The sequence below is a fragment of the Esox lucius genome, chromosome 1, assembly GCF_011004845.1.
Source record: "Esox lucius isolate fEsoLuc1 chromosome 1, fEsoLuc1.pri, whole genome shotgun sequence".
NCBI lineage: Eukaryota > Metazoa > Chordata > Actinopteri > Esociformes > Esocidae > Esox > Esox lucius.
The window spans coordinates 34,593,970-34,618,580 of record NC_047569.1 but is presented as its reverse complement, the minus strand read 5'-3'; the positions used below and the strand labels follow the sequence as shown (position 1 = coordinate 34,618,580).

At 47.5% G+C, this 24,611-nt stretch overlaps 1 protein-coding gene across 3 annotated transcripts in view; it reads left to right on the top strand.

Moving 5' to 3' along the window:
• The window catches only part of arhgef12a (Rho guanine nucleotide exchange factor (GEF) 12a), a 55,218-nt gene extending 31,001 nt beyond the window's left edge, over positions 1–24,217 (top strand). For 2 of the 3 annotated variants that reach the window (XM_034294019.1, XM_034293982.1), the window contains 36 exons: positions 771–820; positions 1,183–1,240; positions 1,428–1,627; positions 1,831–1,905; positions 2,635–2,754; positions 2,931–3,047; positions 3,422–3,559; positions 3,788–3,886; positions 4,114–4,224; positions 4,354–4,452; positions 5,119–5,161; positions 6,514–6,619; positions 6,947–7,084; positions 7,313–7,345; positions 8,080–8,194; positions 8,297–8,405; positions 8,654–8,872; positions 9,962–10,091; positions 10,375–10,407; positions 10,810–10,964; positions 11,606–11,752; positions 13,079–13,164; positions 14,115–14,240; positions 14,906–15,020; positions 16,524–16,624; positions 16,932–17,009; positions 18,427–18,502; positions 19,283–19,450; positions 19,597–19,684; positions 19,926–20,003; positions 20,117–20,211; positions 20,395–20,625; positions 20,805–21,053; positions 21,840–22,060; positions 22,969–23,044; positions 23,195–24,217. In XM_034294019.1, the coding sequence (XP_034149910.1) occupies positions 771–820; positions 1,183–1,240; positions 1,428–1,627; positions 1,831–1,905; positions 2,635–2,754; positions 2,931–3,047; positions 3,422–3,559; positions 3,788–3,886; positions 4,114–4,224; positions 4,354–4,452; positions 5,119–5,161; positions 6,514–6,619; positions 6,947–7,084; positions 7,313–7,345; positions 8,080–8,194; positions 8,297–8,405; positions 8,654–8,872; positions 9,962–10,091; positions 10,375–10,407; positions 10,810–10,964; positions 11,606–11,752; positions 13,079–13,164; positions 14,115–14,240; positions 14,906–15,020; positions 16,524–16,624; positions 16,932–17,009; positions 18,427–18,502; positions 19,283–19,450; positions 19,597–19,684; positions 19,926–20,003; positions 20,117–20,211; positions 20,395–20,625; positions 20,805–21,053; positions 21,840–22,060; positions 22,969–23,044; positions 23,195–23,205 (4,094 nt within the window). In that variant the 3' untranslated portion in view covers positions 23,206–24,217. The remainder of the gene's footprint in view (positions 1–770; positions 821–1,182; positions 1,241–1,427; positions 1,628–1,830; positions 1,906–2,634; positions 2,755–2,930; positions 3,048–3,421; positions 3,560–3,787; positions 3,887–4,113; positions 4,225–4,353; positions 4,453–5,118; positions 5,162–6,513; positions 6,620–6,946; positions 7,085–7,312; positions 7,346–8,079; positions 8,195–8,296; positions 8,406–8,653; positions 8,873–9,961; positions 10,092–10,374; positions 10,408–10,809; positions 10,965–11,605; positions 11,753–13,078; positions 13,165–14,114; positions 14,241–14,905; positions 15,021–16,523; positions 16,625–16,931; positions 17,010–18,426; positions 18,503–19,282; positions 19,451–19,596; positions 19,685–19,925; positions 20,004–20,116; positions 20,212–20,394; positions 20,626–20,804; positions 21,054–21,839; positions 22,061–22,968; positions 23,045–23,194) is intronic. The other variant, XM_034294001.1, reaches the window with a different exon arrangement.
• The last annotated feature ends 394 nt before the right edge of the window (positions 24,218–24,611 follow it).

Genomic DNA, 24,611 nt, shown 5'->3' with positions numbered 1-24,611 from the left:
CATACAATATATCAGCCCATTTAGTCATCTTTCTGATGCAGGGTTAACTGACCACACTTTCCTTGTTGCAGTGAAGAAAATACCTATGTACTGGATGTTCAGAACATTAGACAATGCTAAACTGATGTAACAATTTCATTTGAACTGCATGCCGAGACAAAAATGTCATCCCCAAGTTCATCTGATTCAGTGGTAGTGGTAAAGGGCTTAAATCCTCAGAATTCACAGCTGTCCCTTTAAAGCAGTAGCGGGACAAGATGCACTGACGTGTATGAAGTCCCAAGGGTGTTTATGTTGTGACAGCACAGGCAGTCATTTCTGGTGCCAGCGATCCCCCATGTCTAAGCTGCCTCTCTACTCTATAATATTCCTCTGAATCCTATCCCATAATGAGCCCTCTCTCAGTCTCCTAAATCCCTGTGTCTGGGGTAGAGCAGCCTAATGGGCCGTTATAGCAGTACAAAGTACAACCACTGTTATGGTTAGGGGCCCAGAGTTTCTCATGAGCAGTGCCCATGCGGTCAGGCAACACTTGGGGTCTTGCAGTCGTAGGTTTTGACACCACAATAAAATAATTCCCTGCAGAAAGGTGTTCGGATGAAGGTCCTTCAATCTGTCGCGACGGTATACAATCTGTTATACCGTTATATTATTTATTTCATCATTACGTTTATGTTGCACTGCAAACATTGGTTATTCAGCTGGTTCATTGGACCATCATACCGTTTCCAGTTGAATGTAACGTCAGACATCTTCCCCTCCTCTTCTAGATGGCGCTGCCGAGCGTGCAGGTGTACAGACTGGTGACAGGATAATCAAGGTGCGTTGTCCTTCGAAGTCCCCAGGGGGAGGGGGGGACGATGTTCAGCTGGTTGTGGGCCCCCCCCCCCCCAACACCCCACCCCTGTTTCTTGCCTGCTGAACACTGCCCAGTTCTCCATCTCTTTGATCCAGTCACTTCACGTTTTATGATCTTAGGGCTATTTGAAAACGGCAGCTCCCCACCGCCCCCTGCTGGTTAGATCCCGTTAGAACAGAAAACATCAGTCGCAGAGTTGTGTGTGCGGAGGGCGGATTAATCAATTACCGAATTGACATTAGGCTGGTCAGGAAATTACCGAATGTGATTTCCAGTCAGCGTTGAATGAATTCTAACAGAGTGACTGTTTTCCTTTCTTCTAGGTGAACGGGACGCTAGTAACGCATTCGAACCATGTGGAAGTAGTAAAGCTCATCAAATGTAAGCATTGCAGAATGTCGTTAGTTTTGATGTATGCTACTGGAACTGGAAAGTCATAGCCTGGGTGCCGTGCCAACATTGGCAGTATATCACTACCAGATCGCCGACTAGCCTGGGAAAGTCAGAATTAGGCCCTTTTTTCCCCCCGAAATAATATTGTTGAACCATATTTGTCTTGTTTCTTCAGCTGGCTCCTATGTGGCCCTCACGGTGTTGGGAAGACCCCCAGGGTTACCCCAGATCCCTTTGTCGGAGGGCGAGGCTGAGCTGGGGTTCCTGGGGGGCCAGGCAGGGTTCTCCGTCACCTCCCCCAGTTCCCCTGGACAGACGACGGGGGAGCGCCCCTACAGCCCCCTGGAGCGCGTCACGTCTCCTCTGCCAATATGGGTAAATGCGCCTTGCTCTTCTGCATCTCATCTTCCTCCTGAATCTCCTCCGGACCTATTAGCCTGTCCGTCTTTAGTGAACTACCTCATTACAACTGGTGTCCTCCCCAGTGAGTCAGCTGAATGCGTTTGACGCCACGCCAAGAGAATTTCAAACGTAATAAAAGTTCTTTGAATATTCTACCCCCCCCCCCCGCTACACAGGAGAACAACAGCGTACACAGCCAAAAGGTTGACATCCTGCAGAAGATGCTGTCCAAGGAGCAACAAGATTTGCAGGTTGGCATTTTATCCGTTGAACGAGGACAAGCTCTCTGCTAATGCCGGTTGTGAAGACTGATTTTAGGAGGGCAAGTGCCGTATTTAGGGAGTGTAATCAGCTGCCCTCCATTGGGGCTTTATGAAAACAGACCTGGTGGGTGACCTAGCGGTTAACACATCACACTCATTTCAATTTATCGGGAATCCCAGAGGGGGCACGGTGAAAAATCTAAAATTTTGTCCCCAAGCAAAGCGGTTAATTGTAATTGCTTCTCAGGTCATTTTTGTAAATGAGAATTTCTTCTCAGTCGAAGTTAGATGTTGTCATAAAATGGCTTTTCGGAGGCCACTCATTTGGTCTGTTTCTGAGTAGATGTTTAGTGCCCAGACTTTGTAAAAAGCTTGGCGTCGTAGACGTTTAGAAGCATAAGAGGCCTTTCTCTTGGTGCTGGAATTATCGGCTTTGAGACGGTTAGCATAACACCAGAGTTTGTGGCACATGTTGATTAGAACAAGGCTTTTCCTGTTGTCACACAGTGAAACAGTCACCAGTCAATACCGCCACCTCCATGTCCCCTCCCCCAGTGTTTCACAGCGTTACACTAGCCACTCCGCTGGGCGGGGGGAAGGTTATTTATTCAGTTTTTTTAAAGGAGTGTTTGGTTCGTATGAAATACGCCCAATTCGGGAACCTAATGATTCTTTGTCCCGGCTGAGTTTTGCTGCTGTCTGCGCTCCTCTCCAAAGGCAATGAAGGATGAGTACAGCAGGAACCCGACGCCCAGACTGCTGAAGGACATCCAGGAAGCCAAGAAGCACATTCCACAGCTGCAGGGCCAGCTCAGCAAGGCCACTGGGGGTGCCCAGGTAACGCGCCTCGCCTGCTCTTTAAACCAGTGTCCTGTGTTTGTTTGTTTCTAGTAAAGATGGCTAAATAATAGTTTCCAAGCTTTGACGAAACTACTGTATGCTCAATGTGCGGCCGTTGGTTGCATTTGCGTTCTCCTGTGGTTGTGAGAGCGAGATGTGTTTGTGGTCTTCAGGACCCCCTGCTGTTGGGCGACGGAGACGACGGCAGCACGGTGGACCTGGACCACACATCGTCCTCCAGGGGGGACAGTAGCAACGACCTGTCGTGGAGCAGCAGCACTCTGTCCCCTGTACGTACTACTTGATCATCTGTGTGTGTGTGTGTGTGTTGCTGTGAAGGTAATGGATTGCCCGGGATATTGAATCAGTCAATCGTGAACTTGATTTCACGAATCAGTCTCCCACTTTGGCTTTGTACATGGGAAAAGCACCGCCCGTTGTTTAGCCAGATCTGTTGTTGTGGGCTTTTTCACCGGAGTAAGTTGTTATTCATCAGATGATGCGTTAGACAACTTTTTAAATGGTTTGTCCGTTTGTATGTGTCACTCATTGGATCGGCCCAGGTAGTCTCAAGCCCGCATTTGTTCATTTTGTGCCCCAATTAAGACAACCCAGCTCCACCTAGGTGAATAAGTTACCGTTTACCCATGTTCTCCTTTTAAAGATTTTCCGCGGCTTTGCCCTCGCCTCCCCGGAGAGCATGTGCCAGAGGGACTTGTTGTCGTGCCACAGCCCAAAGAGCACGCCTCGAGACAGCTTGAACTCCTGCCACTCCCCTGACCCGGAATATACTCTAGACCTGGTAAGAACTGTCCCTGGGACATGTACCGCGAAGTGTTCTGCAACAGAAACCCATAATGTGTCCTGGGAGTTACTCCCCGCGTTTCAGCTGTTCAGTGTTTACACGCCTCGTGAAGACGATCCCAGGTTCCGCAGACGCTCGTCCCCCTTCGCGAACACCTCCTTTTAGCGGCGGTGGTTAGCTAAACTCTGTGAGCGACAGACCTGAGTGCCTGTCTTCCTCCCCCAGGAGTCCCTGTCCCCCTCCACTGTCAGCAGCCCCTCCTCGCGCATCGTCTCCCAGATCATCGGAGCCGAGGACGATTATTTTGACTCTGAGCAGGAGCAGGTAATCACATCAAAATGGCGGGGAACTTCCCTGTGTTTCAATAGTCAGCATTGACGGTTTCCCTTTTCACATCCATTACAAACACCGGGGAGTGCCAGCGTGCTGTTGCCTTTGTCCCGTCTCTCGCTCCCCCTTCATAGGGCGGCAGACTGATAAACATCCCTGAGAGGATTTTCTATTAAGCCGCCTCGTTGTACAAACACTGACACGCACGCTGTGTGTTTCAGGTCAACGGCCAGTGCAGCTGTTTCCAAAGCATAGAGCTGCTCAAGTCCAGACCTGCCCACCTGGCGGCGTTCCTGCATCACGTCGTCTCCCAGTTTGATCCTGCGCCGCTGGTAAGACAGTGTTTGAACGGGGGGGGGGGGGGGGGGGGGGGGGGCTACACGCAGCACCCGTCAGTCCTGGGCGGTGCGCACGGACGCCCAAAACGTGCGTGGTATTAATGTTAACTGTTGCCCCTTCAGCTGTGCTACCTCTACGCTGACCTGTACAAGCAGACCAACCCTAAAGAGACCAGGCGGGTGTTCATGGATTTCCACACGTTCTTCATCGACCGGGGCGCTGTGAGTAGAGTCGGTGTGGCCTGAACTACAATCGGCATTCATATTGAGTCTCAGAGGCAGGGGGCCGCCACTCACCTCCTGTCTGTGTAGCCGGATCATATGTCGCCTTTAAGCACTCCCACTCTGAGGACGTGTTTTCACGTCAGGCCTCGTGGTCACCACGAGTCACGGCTGGTATCCATACAGCAGGGCCAAGCCAGCGCGGGCCGTGCTTGGATGGTTATTTCCCAAACCTGACAATGCCACAGCCGAAGCCCTGCTCTCTGCTTTGGTGGAGCTCCTAAATCCCCTGATGCGTGTGACAAACTGCTCCAGTGTCACCGCAGTGGAATGTGTTTGTGGATAAAATTATTGGTTTATTCTGCCAGGAGTCCACCTGCAGTTATATATTTCTCCTTTTGTAGGGACCTTCATTATTCTATGACCACTGGATCCCTAACTCCCTTCACAATATCTCATGTTGCCTTGGGCCCAGGGCTTTATTGTGTACTTTGTGTTGTCAGTTTAATACTACACAGACGAGGGCATTCAGAACTCTTCTGCACGGGTCAGGGGTACCATGCTTTTCCTTACATGCTATATTTACTCTGGCGTTATGATTGGCCGCGTGTAAACAATTCTGGTTTTGTTTGGACCCGTTTGAATGTTTTTTTGTTTTCCCTGCAGAATTTAAAAGTAGCTGTTCCCGATTCTATCCCTTCTGACCTTGGTGAGTGTTTGATGTTTTGCTTTCATTTGTATTCTCTTCCCATGCTGGAAAATCCTTGCCAAGTTATTTCTGTGTACAGGGCCACCGAAAAGTATTCAGACCCGTTCACCTTCTACACATTTTGTTGTCTTATAAACTGAGCCTATAATTAAAGGTTTTTGGGCCGGATATTGATACATAATACCCCATAATGACAAAGCATGAATATGGTTTCATTATTTAGAATGAAAAACTGAAAAATATAAAGCACACAAGTGTTCTGACCATTTGAAATGGCACTCCTGAGCTCAGATGCATCCTGTGTCTTTTGATTAATTTATATAAAATAAATACTTTCACTTTAGCGGGTGTTGTGTGTAGATGAATTCTGTAACTCCATAAAAAAGTGAAGGGGTCTGAATACTTTCCGAAGGCAACGTATAATGTAGGCCTTCAGATATGCATATAGTAGGGGTGTTTCATTTGGTAGCTTTTATTTAGAAATTTACAGACAAATAATATAAAACAATATATGTTAGATATCATTAATTTATTCAGTTAATTCAGTTATTTTCAAACGTTAATGTGCAATGGGATAGCATATTTCTGTCCATGCATTTTAATGCACATTATCTCATTAGAAAATATGATTGGAAATGACAAAGGTTGACTTACAATATAAAAGGATGTTTCACATGCTTGAGTGTTTTTCTTTTGTCGATCCGAGTTGATGCAACAAATAAGTGACTGGAACGCAGTTGTCTGTTAAATGATAATGTTGTGAAATAACACAACAGTGCATTGGGTTTAAACACTGAAATGAAGAAGCAAATAAGTTTCAGTAAACGATCCGCCTATAACCTTCTGCAGAGCGGTCAAACGCTCTTCCCCTCTCACACCCTGGACACCCTAACTGATGGGAACAGACATCATTCGTGTGGTATTTGTTGAGACGTTTCCACCATTGGTGTAAAAAACCCTTATCTAGATTGGAAACATGATTTTGGAATCGAAATATTGTGCAAAAAGATTGTTGACATAAAAATAATTACAATCTGGCTCAAATAATCACGATCGGGGCAGTTATGTAATAATTCCGACAGGCCTCGCCTTTCCAGTGTTTTGGTTTCTCTCTTAAACCCCCCCCCCCCCCCTTACACCCACCCAACATTTTGTACGTTGTACTCAAATGTCCTCAGTTTCACTGTGTTCTTCAATCATTTTCACTGTGTGTGGTTGGCTGTTGACCCCATTTAATGCCACATCAGGTATAATCAAAGTGTGATTGTTTGACAGGCACACGCTTACACTCCAGTTGCTGAGCTCTGTTTCATGTCTGTTTCCCTAACTGTGTTACTGTGTTGGTTCCACAGACCGGCGGAGGACAGACCTGGTCCCCGAGGAGCTCAATCGCCAGTATATCCAGATGCTACAGGACACCCTGCTCACTGACATTCAGAGGAATCTGGAGGACTTCAGGTCAGTCACCTGGCCTCCCTTCCAAGATTTTTTTCCACATAGATAGTTTAGCTTTTTCTCTTTGTGAAAATGGCATAATGGCATTAGCCTATTATAAGATGCCTTTAGCCTATTATAAGCTGCCTTTAGCCTATTATAAGCTGCCTTTAGCCTATTATAAGCTGCCTTTAGCCTATTATAAGCTGCCTTTAGCCTATTATAAGCTGCCTTTAGCCTATTATAAGCTGCCTTTAGCCTATTATAAGCTGCCTTTAGCATATTATAAGCTGGCATTAGACTGTTATGAGCATACTATATACAGAATGGTATGGTTTGTGTGGTGTGCAGGCAGAAGCGCAGTATGGGTTTGACCGTGGCAGAGGTGGAACTGACCCGGCTGGACACAGAGCGTGTCAGAGACCGGGTAGCCTTGGAGAGAGAACGCTCCTGTGCTGAAAACATAATTGCCAAGATTGAGGAAGTCTTGTAAGTAGCCACACTAACAAATCACTTATTTGAACATAGGATGTTTGAAGTTGTTCAACATCAGTGGCCTGCTTTTAGCCGTGACACGGATAGAAATACGTTTGACTGCCGTTTGATAATGCCCTTTTCTGTTAGTCTCATTTTAAATGTTACAATTTGACCAGAATCATTTCTTTGGACAATAAAATGTCTTGCCATATTTTAATATATGTTCTTGCTGTATTTTAGGTTGACAACTCAGCCTACAGAGGAAGAGAAATGGTAAGGTTTACCAATCATATAACTGAAAGTCTGACGGCTTGATAACCTCACCTCATCTTTTGATTCTGGTGTACTAACAGAAAATGTTGGTGTTCCATAAGGCACAATGTAGCTACATGTTCTTCACCCACGAACCAGAGTAAGCACTAAGTCAATGCCTTCATTCTGTACTTGTGAAGCATCATCCAGATCTGTTTGTGGTCGCGAACACACACAAAAATATCCTCTGCGGTGCATTTTCCCGAAACTTAAGCTTTGGTTGGGAGCACAGGCTGTTGGGCTTTTCAGAGGATTTGGTCAAGTGCATTGCACTAGGGAGGTTTAGGAGACATGAACGTGGTATTAACAGATTTTGAGGTGGAACATTTGACATTTAACACAGAAGTCACATCCCCGAGGCCATCTAGATACATGAGCTCTTTGCCAACCTCTTTAATTAAAAATGACATTTCTGTAGTGTCTGGATTCATAAGGGACTCTGTCTGACGTTGTAATACAACCTGATTTCCAGAGCCATATGGTCCCGGCGTATCCCGGACGATTAATAAATGGACGGCACATCTTGTTGTTTTCCCAGCATATGGCCAATCCACGCTAAAGACACTTCAGCATATAGTTCATTTCATGAATCCCAGTCTGTCCCACTTACCGGAGGATGCGATGGGGAAACCGTTCTCTCTCGGTCCTGAGTTCTCATCGTTTTTTTGTTGCTGTCACGGTCTCTGTTGTTGCAGCACTACTATGCAGTTCGTCATCCTCAGCTACATGAAGCACCTCGGAGTCAGGGTCAAAGAGCCACGCAGCCTGGAGTCGAAACGGGTCCGCATCAACTTTCTCCCCAAGATCAAGGTATTAGTCTACCCTTAAGCCACGCCAAGCCTCCTACCCAAACTCTTCTCAACTGTACCCCATTATATCAGCTCCCGGTGATGTCATGTCTGTCGTTAACAGAAGAGCATCAAGACCGAGAAGGAGGGTGGCGAGGAGAAGGTGAAACGGACCAGATTTCCCAGCATCCTTGGGCCTCAACGCCGGCCCAGCCGAGTGGACCCCACATCTGGTTAGTTTCATGAAGCAGGCTTGGTTGCGTTTAGGGTTACCAACGCCACTAGGCTTCAAGTCTTTCAATGTATTAGTGAGTATTTGAGATTACTGGAACCCTGCGCCCCTGGAGAGAACAGGACTGTTAAGATGGTCATCGCTAACATACACTTCTGCAAATACTATTGTTATTATGGACAGTGGGGTGTGTGTCGCTGTCTGCCTGTTTGTCTGACTGCCTTTCTGCCTGCCCGTCTATGTGAGCAGTTGGCAAGGCGGTGGACCTCAACAAGCCGCGGCCCCAAAAGCAGCTCTCCCAGCCCTGCCTGGGGGCCCTGGAGCACCTGGAGGCGGGGCGGCTGAGGGCCAGTCAGTCCAGCGAGGGCTCTGAGCTCACACATTCCTCCTCAATCAACGCCAGTTTGGTCCCCAACAGTGCCGCCAACAGTCACACCTCCGACGGAGGCAGTAGAGATTCAGAGTGTGGTGAGACGCAACTTGATTCTAAACCAAGTACCCTAGTTCAGACCACCACCTACCCCAAATACTCTAGTCTAGAATACATACTAAACCAAGTACCCTAGTTCAGACCACCAACTACCCCAAATACTCTAGTCTAGAATACATACTAAACCAAGTACCCTAGTTCAGACCACCAACTACCCCAAATACTCTAGTCTAGAATACATTCTAAACCAAGTACCCTAGTTCAGACCACCACCTACCCCAAATACTCTAGTCTAGAATACATACTAAACCAAGTACCCTAGTTCAGACCACCAACTACCCCAAATACTCTAGTCTAGAATACATACTAAACCAAGTACCCTAGTTCAGACCACCAACTACCCCAAATACTCTAGTCTAGAATACATACTAAACCAAGTACCCTAGTTCAGACCACCAACTACCCCAAATACTCTAGTCTAGAATACATTCTAAACCAAGTACCCTAGTTCAGACCACCACCTACCCCAAATACTCTAGTCTAGAATACATACTAAACCAAGTACCCTAGTTCAGACCACCAACTACCCCAAATACTCTAGTCTAGAATACATACTAAACCAAGTACCCTAGTTCAGACCACCAACTACCCCAAATACTCTAGTCTAGAATACATACTAAACCAAGTACCCTAGTTCAGACCACCACCTACCCCAAATACTCTAGTCTAGAATACATACTAAACCAAGTACCCTAGTTCAGACCGCCACCTACCCCAAATACTCTAGTCTAAAACACAACCCAAGTAGCCATGTGCCTAGGTTGAAGAATGTAAGCACATACAAATGACTAATAATTGTGCTTTTACAGCTGGAATTGCACTATTGTGTCTAAATTGAAATCCCAGGGCCGACATGAAAATATTTAGGTTGCGTTTGTGTGTAAAGTGGGCGCAGTTTCTCTCCCCATGGTGTTTCAGGAGTCCAGTGACGGGCAGTCTGTTCTGGCCTCCGACATTCTTGAACTCCGACATCTGTCACTGCTGCCATATTGCCTGCTGTTTCACCACCTGGTCTTACGGTTTCTGTCTATCTCCCTCGCTGTTTCCCTTTGACGCCAACCCCCCAGGTGGAACCCCCAACTCTGCCCTCTCCCGGCTGAACGAGGTGGCCGGAGACCTGGACAGTCTGCCCTGCTCTCCTAACATGCAGTTTGACTACAGCCTGGACCAGCTGCAGGAGGAGGACCGGGAGAGCGGGTAAGGGAAGCATGGAGCTTTTAGGGCTTGGTTAGATGAAGTACACTAAATTGGTAATCACAGCTTTACTGATGAAAACGGGTACTGAGAAAAAACGAACAGTTTTAATACGACAATTTCATCCTGTTTGCCCTTCCACAAAATGCTAACTTCATTGCTTCTGTTGTCCCCCATTGTTTTGGGATTATGCATTTTATGTTAGACTGAAGGCAGAGTGCATCTTGATGAGTATGGGAAGCTTTGTAATGCAGGCCTTGTTATAAATAGTCCCTGTTTGTTACAGAATTCTTGATGGAACACCAAAGGCGATCAGAAGGTGAATATATTCCGTCACATTTTTGCCTTGGCCTGCCACTACTGATAATAGAGCTTTTAGTCAGGGCCCTAAACCTCTACTGTCAAAATGTGAGCTCTCAAGTGGTTAGTCTGGTTGGAAGTGGTATACATCATTAGATGCTGTGTAGCTCGGTTTGATGGTTTATTTAAGGTTGTAACCTTGTATACTTGTTGCTGCCCCTTTAAGGGTTGGGACTGTTTAGTTTTTTTAATTTAGTTTGTATTTACATGCCATTTCATCCTTGTGTGGTAGCCGTGTTAAATGCCATCACGTGGTAAATATTGCAAGCCCTTCCATGTGTTGCCAACGTCTTCATTCGGGAACAATATTCCAGACACTCAAGGTCGGCTGTGAATATCTCTCTCTTACTGCCTCTCCCAGGTTGGATGCCCTTGGCTCCGTGGAGGTGCAGAGTGAAGATGACCAGGGAGGTACCGACTCTGAGCACGACCCCCTCAACTGGCAGCAGCTGGTGGGACGAGAGGTCCTGGCCGGGCTGAGGCCCCACGAGATCAAGAGGCAGGAAGTCATCAATGGTAACTTCCTCTTTCACGACGGTTAACACACTTACCCCGTTGCTATAATAGAAATGAATAGGGCCCTTGGGATTTTCTGGCCACATGGCGTAACCGGGATGCATTCTGGGCCGTAGTTATTGACATTTTGTGGTTTCAAGTAACTCAACGCCGTGTGTCTGTGTGTCTGTGTTCCGTTCACACTTTGCTGATAAGGAGAATTGTGTACCAAAGGATTGGTTTACAGTGACATTAATAGAATTTTGTACCAAAGGATTGGTTTACAGTGACATTAATAGAATTTTGTACCAAAGGATTGGTTTACGGTGACATTAATAGAATTTTGTACCAAAGGATTGGTTTACAGTGACATTAATAGAATTTTGTACCAAAGGATTGGTTTACAGTGACATTAATAGAATTTTGTTCCAAAGGATTGGTTTACAGTGACATTAATATGATCTTGTACCAAAGGATTGGTATACAGTGACATTAATAGCCCTGCAAACCTATTGTCTACAAACTCTCTGTGTTGTTAATGACGTTCTCCTTTTATTAATGACACCTTCTATTGACTTTTTATTGCAATTTTTTGGTTGTCTACAGTAGTTATTTTGTCAGTGTGTGTCTGGCATAGTGATGAGAGCTGTCTGCGTTGACAGAGCTGTTCTACACTGAGAGAGCCCACCTGCGGATGCTCAAAGTGCTGGACAACATTTTCTACCAGAAGCTCACCAGAGAGGCCATACTGCCGCCTGCTGACATCAAGAACATCTTCACCAACCTAGAGGACATCGTTCAACTACATGGTACCTGCACATACATATATTCATGCACGCACATGGATGTTGATTGTATTTTTTTAAGTTAATTATGATTAATAATTAGGGATGCACCGATAAGAAACATTCTTGGCCAATCTAACAAAAAGTACATTTTAGTAATAATTTTAAGACCTTTGAATCCCTCTGTGCCAGAAATCCATGCGAACCGGAGATTCAAAAGCCTCTTTGTCGAAAACGTTGCTGTAAATGTTTTTTTTTTTTTTGTACCATTAAAACTTAATAGTGTTAGTTAGTTAGTTTAGTTAGTGAACATTTTAGAATGTTTTTCGCTTTGTCAGTGTAGGGTGACAGTGTAGGGTGACAGTGTAGGGTGCCAGTGTAGGGTGCCAGTGTAGGGTGCCAGTGTAGGGTGCCAGTGTAGGGTGCCAGTGTAGGGTGCCAGTGTAGGGTGCCAGTGTAGGGTGCCTGTGTAGGGTGCCAGTGTAGGGTGCCTGTGTAGGGTGCCAGTGTAGGGTGCCAGTGTAGGGTGCCTGTGTAGGGTGCCTGTGTAGTGTGCCAGTGTAGGGTGCCAGTGTGTATATTGATGGTCCTTTTAATCACTAAATCAAAGCTGTAACAAAAAATGAGGAGACAGTTGATGTTACCAAAAGGGGTAGAGCGCGATGACACGGTAGACATCTGCCACCCCTACGATGTCCTTTCTACCCCCCTCCCCCCTTGACGTCCTCTAGCCCCCCAACAACGTCCTCTCAACCCCCCTACGACATCCTCTCTACCCCTCCCACCCTCCCCCATGACGTCCTCTATACCCCCCCCTCCACGACATCTTCTCCACCCCCCCACGACGTCCTCTCTACACCCCCCCCCCCCCCCCAACTTCCACTCTACCCCTTCCATGCCCCCAATACGTCCTCTACCCCCCCCCCCCCCCCCCATAATGTACTCCAGGCCCTCTCTACCCCTCCCACCTCCTCAAGACGTCCTCTGTCCCCCCACTCCCCCAAGACATCCTCTCTACTGCCTTAAAACAGGCCCCTGGTGTGCCGCAACCAGGATTAAAACACTTGACCGTGATGACACAACTCAACAAAATCCAGGAATTTGGTTCGGTGGGCATTATATCCCAGATGACTGAAGATGTATAAAACACCGAGGCAATGATTTGTGACGGGAGATCGTCCAACTCCTCATCACACACTCGCACAAAACACACTAATGTACACATACAGATGCGCACATGTCCATACACTTCCACGCTTCCACTGATATCGTACTTAATCTCCCCCCATTGCATACACGTGCACACGATGAGAGAATGACCCTCTCATTCCCTGTCATCTTGAATTTCAGTTTCGATATCCGAGCAAATGGCAGCAATTCGGAAAAGGAATGAGTCATCCGTAATCGACCAAATAGGAGACGACTTGCTTTCTTGGGTGAGTACTGCTCTTTTCTTTGTCTTTAAAAGTATTTTTTTTCTGACGGAATATGATTTATATGATAATTGTGCTGTTGGAGAGAAGTCTTTCTTTCTCTCTGGCAATCCACTAAAGCTTTGTCGTTGACTGAAATTGCTTTTCACTGCGGTATAAACATCCCCCTTTTTTTTTTGTATGGGATTGCTTATCATCTTCTAAACTGGCTTTGAACTGAAGGGTAAAGATGGTTTGCTGTGTTTTGTGAAATGGAAGTAAAACGGTGAAATGATGGTGTGGTGCAGATGGGCTGGCACCTAGCCAAGAGTGCCGTGGAGAAGTGCACACAAACAATTCCCCGTCTGAAAAGCAACAGGTATCGGAAGTTTCGGAATGGCCTCGCTAAAGTTAGGTCCTAGATCCAATTGAGGTGTTGTTAGCAAGACCTGAAACATCCGCAAAATTCAGTATGTAGAAGCGAACCAAAATGTATCCAAGGGGCTGATCGGGAAAACTAACGGGAGTGTTCATTTGCTGTTGTCGCGGTTAAAGGTGGAACATCCAGTTGTTGATTGGGGGACAATAGTCATCTCACACAGGGGCATTGGGTGTTGCATTACTTTGCTAATTAATTAAATACATTTTGTAAGTACACGTTGTGTATACTCAGGTCCCCTTTATCTAATATTGCATTTTGGTAAAAAAAAGATTTAACAACGTTGTGTCAAACATGCAAAGGGCGCCGACCTCCTTTCACAGCCCTGTTCTCGGTGTAGCCTGTCCGCTTGTGTTGCCCCTCTTCTGGTCTGAAAGGGTGAACGCTTGTCATCCACTGCCTGTGTAGACACTCTCTCAGGTGACACATGGCTTCCATTGGTAGCACAGCTACACACATGATACACAGTATGGCTCTGCAATGTGCGTTCTCCACAGTTAATGAGCGCTTGGCCTGGCTCACCTGTGTTTTCCAGTTCAGTGGCGGCGAGGAGGAGAAAATCAAGCAGGCTGTGGGCACTTTCTGCAGCAACCAGCCCTTTGCTCTGGAGCTTATCAAGAGCCGACAGAAGAAGGACTCGCGCTTCACCTCCTTTATGCAGGTAGCTAGGGGAATGGAGATCGGGACAGACTGGGGTACACAGGAGATATTGGTCACCTCCTTTATGCAGGTAGCTAGGGGAATGGAGATCGGGACAGACTGGGGTACAAAGGAGATATTGGTCACCTCCTTTATGCAGGTAGCTAGGGGAATGGAGATCGGGACAGACTGGGGTACAAAGGAGATATTGGTCACCTCCTTTATGCAGGTAGCTAGGGGAATGGAGATCGGGACAGACTGGGGTACAAAGGAGATATTGGTCACCTCCTTTATGCAGGTAGCTAGGGGAATGGAGATCGGGACAGACTGGGGTACCCAGGAGATATTGGTCACCTCCTTTATGTAGGTAGCTAGGGGAATGGAGATCAGGACAGACTGGGGTACACAGGAGATATTGGTCACCTCCAGAGTTATGCAAATTAATATTTTTTTGTGGAATTCTAATAATTGTATTTTTTTTTAGAAAGAATGGTTGAACGATACCATTTAAATATATTCTGTTCTTTAGAAGTGAAATTTCAAATGAAATGTTTTTTAATGATGTACGTTAAAAGTGTGTTTTAAAATGGACCCTTTGAAGGCAGAAGTTTCTGTTGTTACTCTCAAAATGTGTGTGTGTGTGTGTGTGTGTGTGTTTGTATGTGTGTGCTTGTGTGTGGCACGCAGGAAGCTGAGAGTAACAGACTGTGTCGAAGACTCCAGCTAAAGGACATCATTCCTGTGGAGATGCAGAGGCTCACCAAGTATCCACTGCTACTGGAGAGCATTGTCAAATACACTGGTATTAAACTGTCACCTGTCTGTCTCTGTTCACTTTTAAGAATGCGGAAGGAAAGTGAGCTGTCCCAGTCTGGTTCATAGCCTGGTAGTGTAGACGGGGTCTTGGGCTGTGTTTATAGCCTGGTAATGTAGACGGGGTCCTGGGCTGTGTTTATAGCCTGGTAGTGTAGACGGGGTCTTGGGCTGTGTTTATAGCCTGGTAGTGTAGACGGGGTCTTGGGCTGTGTTTATAGCCTGGTAGTGTAAACGGGGTCCTGGGCTGTGTTTACAGCCTGGTAGTGTAGACGGGGTCCTGGGCTCTGTTTATAGCCTGGTAGTGTAGACTGGGTCCTGGGCTGTGTTTACAGCCTGGTAGTGTAGACGGGGTCTTGGGCTGTGTTTACAGCCTGGTAGTGTAGACGGGGTCCTGGGCTCTGTTTATAGCCTGGTAGTGTAGACGGGGTCTTGGGCTGTGTTTATAGCCTGGTAGTGTAAACGGGGTCCTGGGCTGTGTTTACAGCCTGGTAGTGTAGACGGGGTCCTGGGCTCTGTTTATAGCCTGGTAGTGTAGACTGGGTCCTGGGCTGTGTTTACAGCCTGGTAGTGTAGACGGGGTCTTGGGCTGTGTTTACAGCCTGGTAGTGTAGACGGGGTCTTGGGCTGTGTTTACAGCCTGGTAGTGTAGACGGGGTCCTGGGCTCTGTTTATAGCCTGGTAGTGTAGACGGGGTCCTGGGCTGTTTATGTTGGGTGCTAGTGACACTAGGTTCCGAAGGGACCGGCCTGTCACAGGGATGCTGTGCGATGTGCTCACTGCAGCATTAATTACAGCTTAGTCCTTCTGCAACGACACACTCCAGTGGTGTTTCTCCTGGCACTGTAGCCACCCCTGTATTCACAGTCTTTTTTTTCTGCGTAGTGAAACGCCTCGGCGTGAACAGGAACGGCCAAATCCGTGTATGACGCACGGAAACAGAATGACCTGCTGACGTCGACTAACAGTTGACCTGGTCTTATTAGGTAGTAAGAGGAAGCCCTGACAACACGACTTCTAAAAGCCAGCTGGGGGGGGACAACACGTCTTCTAAAAGCCCCCCCCCCAGCTGGCTCATCACTTGTTCATGCAACAGGAGTTGACGCACGTTCGTCGTCTGGACCCAGCCCTTTTCACTGACCGGTTAAGTGGCAGCATGCCAAACATTAGTGAATTACCGACGTGCTTTCGGTAAAACGGACGCTACAATTTCTGCCTTATCCGGGAGAGCTAATGCACATTTTGGGAAATGGTTTGTCATTATTTGGGTGATACTGTTCTTAATATTTGCTGTTTGTTTCATCGCCCTTGCAAAAAAAAAAAAAAGTATAACCAGCTATTAAGGGATGTAATTGTCATCGAACATTATGCTCTTTCTAAATATGATCGTGTCTTACTGGGTGCAACGTAACAGCCAGTCAGTGGCCAGTCTCCCGCCGAGGCAGCTCTGGTTTCTTCCGCCTCGTCTCACCCAGACGTCTTTTCATTTCAGACGACTTGGCAGAGAAGGACAAGGTAAAGAAGGCAGGCGACTGCTGCAGGAGGATCCTCAACCATGTTAACCAAGCTGTGAAGGAGTCTGAAAACAAACAGGTGGGCTGTGATTTCACCTCGTCTGGGATGAGGGAACGGCAGTGTTTCCCCTATCTCGTTAAACCCCGGGCCCGGAGGGCTTCGGGTCTACTCAAAACGCTCCTCCCGGTTCCTCTGAGAGAAAACAAAGATGATGGCAGTTGATTGATTGCATGGGAGCATATTGGGTTTGTGTCCCTTGGTTAGTGTGTAATTAATAGTGCCAGTAGCAGCAGAGCATCCAGCTTACAGCTGTTTTTCTGTCTGTTCTCCCTCTTTTTCTTTGTCTCTTCTATTTTTTTTTCTTCCGCTGTCTCACTTTCCACAGAGGCTGGAGGACTACCAGCGACGTTTAGACCTCTCGTCTCTGAAGCAGACAGAGAACCCTGTGATTTCAGAGCTCAAGGTGAGGTGTTCGATACAGCATCTTCATGTACCTACAGTTAAAAAAAAAAAAGACAGTTTGGTACTCGCTTAATTCAATGGTGATTTATTTAGTTTTTTTAAGTAGTATTTGCGTTTGTTTTTGCTTGCTTGTCAAAGATTTTTGTGAAGGGGGATGGATTGTTTTTTTCTACATCCCTTTGTAGTACTGGAAATTGACTAAGCCCTACAGCTTCATTCTTTGGGGTGAAGGCATTTCTTTTTGTAAACTGGAACTAAATAGGTTGTTCCCTGGTGAACGTGCCTTTTGTCTCCCATTATTATTTTAAGTAGTGAATTTACACAAATATAATGTTCTGAACAAATTGCCCTTTAAATGAACCACATGGAAAATTTTATTATTCTGTTTGTTTGTTGTCTATATTGTTTAATATGAATAAACAGTCTAATGTATCCATAGCTCCCAAAGCATCTGCTTCATACACCAAGTGTTAAAACAGGGATATGTTTTCATGACGTTTTAATTCTCAACCATCATCATTTGTTGTTTCACCCAAATGAGCACCAGCCCAAGCAAGGCTAAAGTAATTCATGGTGGGTTTCCGCCCCTACTTGGCTGTTTTTTACCACAGGCTTTCCCAGGCTTCCTGTGCTGGATAGGCTTTTTGACCAAGTTAAGACTTGCTTAAGTGCCAACAATCTGCATATTGACTTTTCAACCCGCTTAAGATGTTAACCAACTTTGTCCCCAAAGGTTTTCTCTGCAATGTAGTGCTTTTGTTGCAATATCTTTCTACAAAGGTTTTATAGTAACATCGGAGGAGTATTTCATGTTATTAGTGGTAATTAGCACACATCCTTCATTTAAGGTTATCAACACTCCTTTTAATGTGCTGAGAAAAATGTAACCATAAATAAATCATGGTGAGATGTCTGGCGAGTTGGTTTTACTCTTACGGAGATTTTGGTAGGAGACAGAGCGTATCAGGCCAAATAGGTTAATTGTTATTGATAGACACTGGTAGGTTAGACATGTTTTCACAATTTCAACAGTTTTTGTGACGCTTGCATTCCATTGCTTCTCCCTGTTGCACACAAGAGCCCTCCTCCTGCCAAGTGGATTCATCACTGATCTAAGGTCATGGACCTGAAGACCCAGTGTGGCTTAAACATTTGATTTAATTGGATTTGTTTTGCATTTCCCCGACTAAAAGGTCGAGACACTCTGAAATGGTGCAAATGATGATTATGAGCAAGTTGATGTTCAGAAAGTACATAGAAATCACCCAACCCATGCTCTTTGTGACCAAATGTTAAAATACGGTGTGAATTTAGAATTGACCAGAATATCAATGATCAAGAAGAGCTCTAATGCTCAAGTAACCCTAATAAGGATGTGTGTGTGTGATCTGACCTAAGACCTGTCCTCCCTCTCTCAGAACCTGGACCTGACCAAGAAGAAGATGGTCCATGAAGGACCACTGTCATGGAAGGTCAACAAGGATAAGACCATTGGTATGTCCTCTGTCCTTCATGTGGGTTTTCCCTGACCACTGTGACTTCACACAGTAAACCTCAGACTACAACCACAGCCTGGTCTAATTGCTTGTCTGCTCACATGGTCGGGGGAAACCCTTTGGCTTTATCAACAAGACCCCCATCTCATTCTGTGTTTGGGGAAACCATGGCAGAAGCAGCTTTTATTGACTCATATGAGTAGTTGTAGCCTGTAGTTAATAATTTTCTAGACTGAACGCAGTGGTTGCCCTGTAGTGGTTCTGCAGTTCGGCTGCATCTCCAATGTCCGTGTCAGTTGGGGCGTTCCTCTCAGTTCTGTGTCAGTGTCAGTTGGGGTGTTCCTCTCAGTTCTGTGTCAGTGTCAGTTGGGGCGTTCCTCTCAGTTCTGTGTCCGTGTCAGTTGGGGCGTTCCTCTCAGTTCTGTGTCAGTGTCAGTTGGGGCGTTCCTCTCAGTTCTGTGTCTGTGTCAGTTGGGGCGTTCCTCTCAGTTCTGTGTCAGTTGGGGCGTTCCTCAGTTCTGTGTCAGTTGGGGCGTTCCTCTCAGTTCTGTGTCAGTTGGGGCGTTCCTCTCAGTTCTGTGTCAGTGTCAGTTGGGGCGTTCCTCTCAGTTCTGTGTCCGTGTCAGTTGGGGCGTTCCTCTCAGTTCTGTGTCAGTGTCAGTTGGGGCGTTCCTCTCAGTTCTGTGTCAGTGTCAGTTGGGGCGTTCCTCTCAGTTCTGTGTCAGTTGGGGCGTTCCTCTCAGTTCTGTGTGAATCCCCTGTTCCTGTCTGGACTCAGAGCTGTACACGCTGCTCCTGGAGGACATCCTGGTGCTGCTGCAGAAGCAGGACGAGCGTCTCATCCTTAAGTGCCACAGTAAGAACCTGTCGGGCACCGCGGACACCAAGCACATCTTCAGCCCCATCATCAAGCTCAACACTGTGCTGGTGCGCTCCGTAGCCACTGGTGAGTCACTGTGCCGGTGACATCCATTCAGTTCCCCGGCAGAGCCTGTGATCCTGTAGAAATGCCACTGCCCTTTTTATGTCCAGTGCAGGTGTTCTGTTGAAATGTGTAGGACCCTGTTTCACTTTCGCTCAATCTCCCAACAGACAACAAGTCGTTCTTTGTGCTCTCCATGTCGGAAAACGGTGCCCAGATCTACGAGCTGATGGCCCAGACGGTGTCAGAGCAAAGAATGTGAGTTTGCTTGACAGTGGTTTCGTAGTTACTTGAACGTGTTTGTATATTCCTTAATTAACTGGAGTAGCATTAGGTTGCCCCTGGGTTATCTAAATGATTGAGTTTAGCAATGAAGGTGGGCTTTTCTGATTCTAGTTCTGTTGTCATGGTAACCTGTTACCCTCAGTCTGCTCAACTCTGCCTGTTTGTCCTGTCTGTCTGTATCCCTCTGTCTGTCACGTGACCCTTCGTCTACTAGGTGGCAGCGCCATATCACCCAGAGAGCGGACGCCATGAAAGTAAAGCCGCACAGCGTCATCCCCTTACCCCAGACTGAGTACGTATTTTTTTATTTTTTATTTTTTAATGGTGTGGGAAAATAATGTCTTCGGTGATGACCGTGCTTGTCCCGGGCCTGACCACATGGTCTCTCTCTTCCCCCCGTGTTAGTGGCGAGAGGGACGGCGTGGAGACCATCACCGAACGCGTAGGCCGACTTGGCAAGGACCCGGAACGCGTCTCCAGCGGAAGCAACCTGTCAACAGGTGTGTCTGTGTTCCCACGTTGGGAGGGATCCGGGTGTTTGACCGGGTGTTCTTCAGAAGGTGTTGTGTAGTGCGCCGTGGGGACGGAGCCTGTCACTTTAAGGCTCATTTTAATGGCTTCTGTCCAATGAAACGTACTCCCTTCATGTGTCCACCCCGTCTGATTGGCCGTCCCTCCCCCAGATAAAGATGGTAGCCCCGCCTCCAGCGGTGTGTTGCACACGTCTCTGGACAGCGCCAGCCTTGAAGGACTCAAGCCCGAGGTGGAAGAGGAGGAGGCCAGCAGGGACAACGGGCTTTACGGGGAGCCGGTCTTCGTGGAAAGGCTACCCTTCCCGGTGACCGTAGACGGGTTTGTCGAATCGGACGCCCTGGGCTTTGGTCCTTCCAGAGCCGACGACGCCTTGAAGACGTGTGAGTACAGAGACAGTCACCAAGGTCTGAAGTCTGGACGGCCAACCTTAGGTTCTGTTTGAAATGGTCCTCGGCCCTACTGTTGCTTGTCTCTGTGGAGGGGACTGGGTTCACTGTGCAGACTCATCCGCCAGTCCTAATGTACCCCCCCCCCCCTCCACCCACACTGCTCTCCCTAGTGTCGGCGCTCAAGCAGGTCCTGGTGACCCAGTTGATGTCGCAGGAGGACAGCGAACGAGCCGGGCGCGCCTCCTCGGGCGGCGGGCGCCTCCTCCGGACCACGTCCCTGAGAACCCCCGTGGACAGTCGGGCCCGGGTGGCGGTGCAGAACGGCTCCGGTAGGACGGGCCACGCCTGCCACCCGGAAGACCCGTCACAGGACCTGGCGTCTGGGGACACGGGCTTCTTCGAGTCTTCTGAGGATTACGGTGAGTTTACGGGCGTGCAGGCGTGCCAGTTATCCTGATCTTTGCGGCCTGTCAGGCATTCGGTTTCATTTCCGCTGGACGTACGGAATCATGGTAGAATGGCATTTTGTTCTTTATCTACACACTATTCAGGGGTGGATTTTGTAGAATGTATTTCTAATCAGGCTAAATTGAGGATCTAGGCTATTGTCATTCGCAATAAAAAAAGAAGCTCAACTCATTATAGTGGTAAGATGAGACAATCCAAAATATATAGGATATCTCTGAGTGTAGCGGCTACTTGATTCGTGTTAGATTGCTCTGATTGATCATCGGTGATTCGTAGCAATGTCTCACGCCAGCGGCTTCTTTTATCCTGTGTCTTTGCCAAAGTGGTCACTGCCTACCATGGAGCAAATAAGAGCACTCATTTTAGTAGGTCATATGCCAGTCTGTGAGAGTGGATTTCAATATTTTCTGGCAGAATAACGTGAATGGTTATGTTGTTGCTGGTGTGTTTTGGTCAGTATAGTTAAGGTAATGCTGCCATAGACGGCTGCTTAATCCTGCCTCATCAGGCCGGTCCATCACCCTTAGGTTCTCATGCATTAGAGAGCCCTGCGCCAGATAAATCTAGCTTTAACAGCCTTCTGTTCAGATACGTGCTGTACAGCCGAATCATATTTATTAGGGCATGCCTTAGCAGAACATTTTGCCACAGAAAACATATACGAGCCTGGGCTTGTTCAATGGGTTTGTTCTGTTTGTTGGATTCCTAATGCCTGGGACCGTGGCTTTGCCTCCCAGCAGGTTACCTGGTTCTGGAGGGCTACGGGGGCTCAAGGGAAAGCAGCACGGACGATGACCTCCAGGGGAAGCAGCTGAGCGCCTCGCGGGGGTGTGGGGCAGGGGACTCTGGGATCAGCCTGAGGTTCTCCTCCACCTCGCAGGCAGGCGGCGTCTCAGGCTTCAGCCCGCAGGTCTTGTCCTACCTCCGTAATCTGCAGACCAACCTCAACCACCTCAAGGTACACCAGGGCATAGATGGCTAGTGAATATATTAGGGTGGGGGGGGGGTTGGGGGGGTGTGTTTCAATTAATTTTAGGTTTTGAATAGTATCATTGATTGGTTTGGGATATCCTGGTATAGCTGTAGACGGGACCCGCTGGGTTTGCCCCTTGACGGGACCCGCTGGGTTTGCCCCTTGACGGGACCCGCTGGGTTTGCCCCTTGACGGGACCCGCTGGGTTTGCCCCTTGACGGGACCCGCTGGGTTTGCCCCTTGACGGGACCCGCTGGGTTTGCCCCTTGACGGGACACGCTGGGTTTGCCCCTTGACGGGACACGCTGGGTTTGCCCCTTGACGGGACACGCTGGGTTTGCCCCTTGACGGAACCCGCTGGGTTTGCCCTAGACGGGAAGGCCTCATCAGTCTCCTGTACATCCCTGTGATAGCTAATCAGAAATGTGTATATATAAGACTTCAAAGAGTGCCAGCTGGCTTGAAACTAAGTAATGAACGATGATGCATTTAATGCACATCCATATTGTGGTCTCTGCACTCATGTAGACGATGGCGCCTTAAGCGTAAAGCCCAAATGAAAGTTGGCTCACATATTTAAAATGTATAGAAGCGTCTGATAGATAAAAAACCAAATGTTGGAACTGCAAAGCCTTAGTGATGTTGATTGTCCTCTATAGGTGTTTTTACACCAAAAGGCCGTCAGATTTTTGTTTCCCGCAAATTGGTCTTGGTGAGGGATTAGATGAGATTAGTGTCTAACCATTTGGAGAAAGGTCAGAATTGGTTTTCCTGTGTGAAGGCAGCCCAAGTGTCCTTTCCATATGTTCTGTTTCTCTATACATTTGGCATGTCATGATAATGCCTGTCAGCTCCTGTTACAGACCGTTTCATTCTCTGCTGTTGTCTCTCAGGAGGTGGAGGCCAAGTATTACAGCCTACTACGCCAAAGGCCAGCCAGGTCCTCCACAGACACGGACGATAACAAAGGTGATAGGGCTCTTGTCCCCTCGCTCTTTCTCACTCTTCCTCTCGCCCCTTCTCGCTCCGAATGCATTGCAAACCCATGAGCATGTGAGGCGTGACAGCTGAGTTACTGTTTATAGTCTGACCGCCTCTCTGTTATCATCTCCTTCCTAGATAAGAGATAGTCGTGGAACTCCTGCCCCCCCTCCTCGGCCCCTGTATCAGGCTGGAAGCGATGACGTGACGGCGGAGGACTTGATTTCTGCCTCTCCGCTGTCTCCTTGACCCGGATGTCCTCTATTAGCTTGTGCACTCACCTGCTGAGTTCCTTCTTCCTCCCACCGCGATTCTCCCTGAGAGACGGAGCGAGAGAGCGCCTGAGGGAGGGGGGTTTCTCCGGAGCTGTCCCCCTGGCCCCTCCGTCAGCACATGGCAATCAGGGAGGCGGGACTGTCCCTAAATGCATCCCTGCTTGCCCTCCCCCTAGCCCTGACCCCCCTCCCTCCCCTCCTGTGTGCCCCCACTCCAATGGCTGTGGGTAGCCCAGAGCCCCCCCCCCCCCCCCCGCCACCTTCCTGTATACTCCTAGTTCTCCCTGCAAGGAGAACTGTACCAAAATGTACAAAGCTGTGTGTTTAGAATATATAAAACACAAGAAACAAGAAAATTGAACATTTTAAGATAATGTATTAAGATTTCTTTTTTTATCCCAAGATGTATTTATTTTCTTTTTTTGTGTGTGTTCTCCAATTTTGTTTGCATGCATTTTTTTTGTCGCTGTTGCCATTCTGCCACCTTTTCGGCTGCTCCACCCGCGTTAGCACGCACACTATCCCATAGTAACACAGGAGGAGTATGCTTGGACTGAGAGGACTGAAAAGTGGGCGTGGAGCCCCCCCCCCCCACCCCGAAACCCTGAACCCCCACAATGGTATTTAACAGCATGGCAAAATCATGGGGCTCTGTCCTGGTCCAAAGTGCATTTCTGCCCCTGGCTCAAACTCCTCCCTCCCACATGTGTGGGTTGTATCGCCTGGTTTCCCTTGTCTTCCTGGACAGTCATGCTTCCTCCCCCATAATAAATGCAGTGCTGCTGCTGATGTGCCATCAATCTGACAGCTCCAGCTGATAACGTGACACATTTATAAACTATTGAGTTGGAATGTTACGCGTAACTTTAATTAAAAAAACAAAAAATGCCATGACACATTTTGGAAGCTCTACATGGCTTATTACTTTGGTCCTTTTCTTGTCTCTGCTCAGGTTGTTGTTTTTCCTCTTCTTGTCTCTGCTCAGGTTGTTGTTTTTCCTCTTCTTGTCTCTGCTCAGGTTGTTGTTTTTCCCCCTTGATTCGGCTTTGTGTCCAGGCGTTCCAGTTGCCGTCTGCGGTACACATGTACTGATGCAGAATGGATCTGGTAGCGCTCTTACAGCAACGACTTTATCTTACCCCATAGTCTTTCTAATAAAGCTTAAAAATATCTGATGTCAGGATAGACACAATGTTCCTACCTTTGCTTACTTCTTACCCTGTAGATTAGCACTAAAATTATGAACTGGATTATATTGAATGAAACCTAGAGTCATTTGG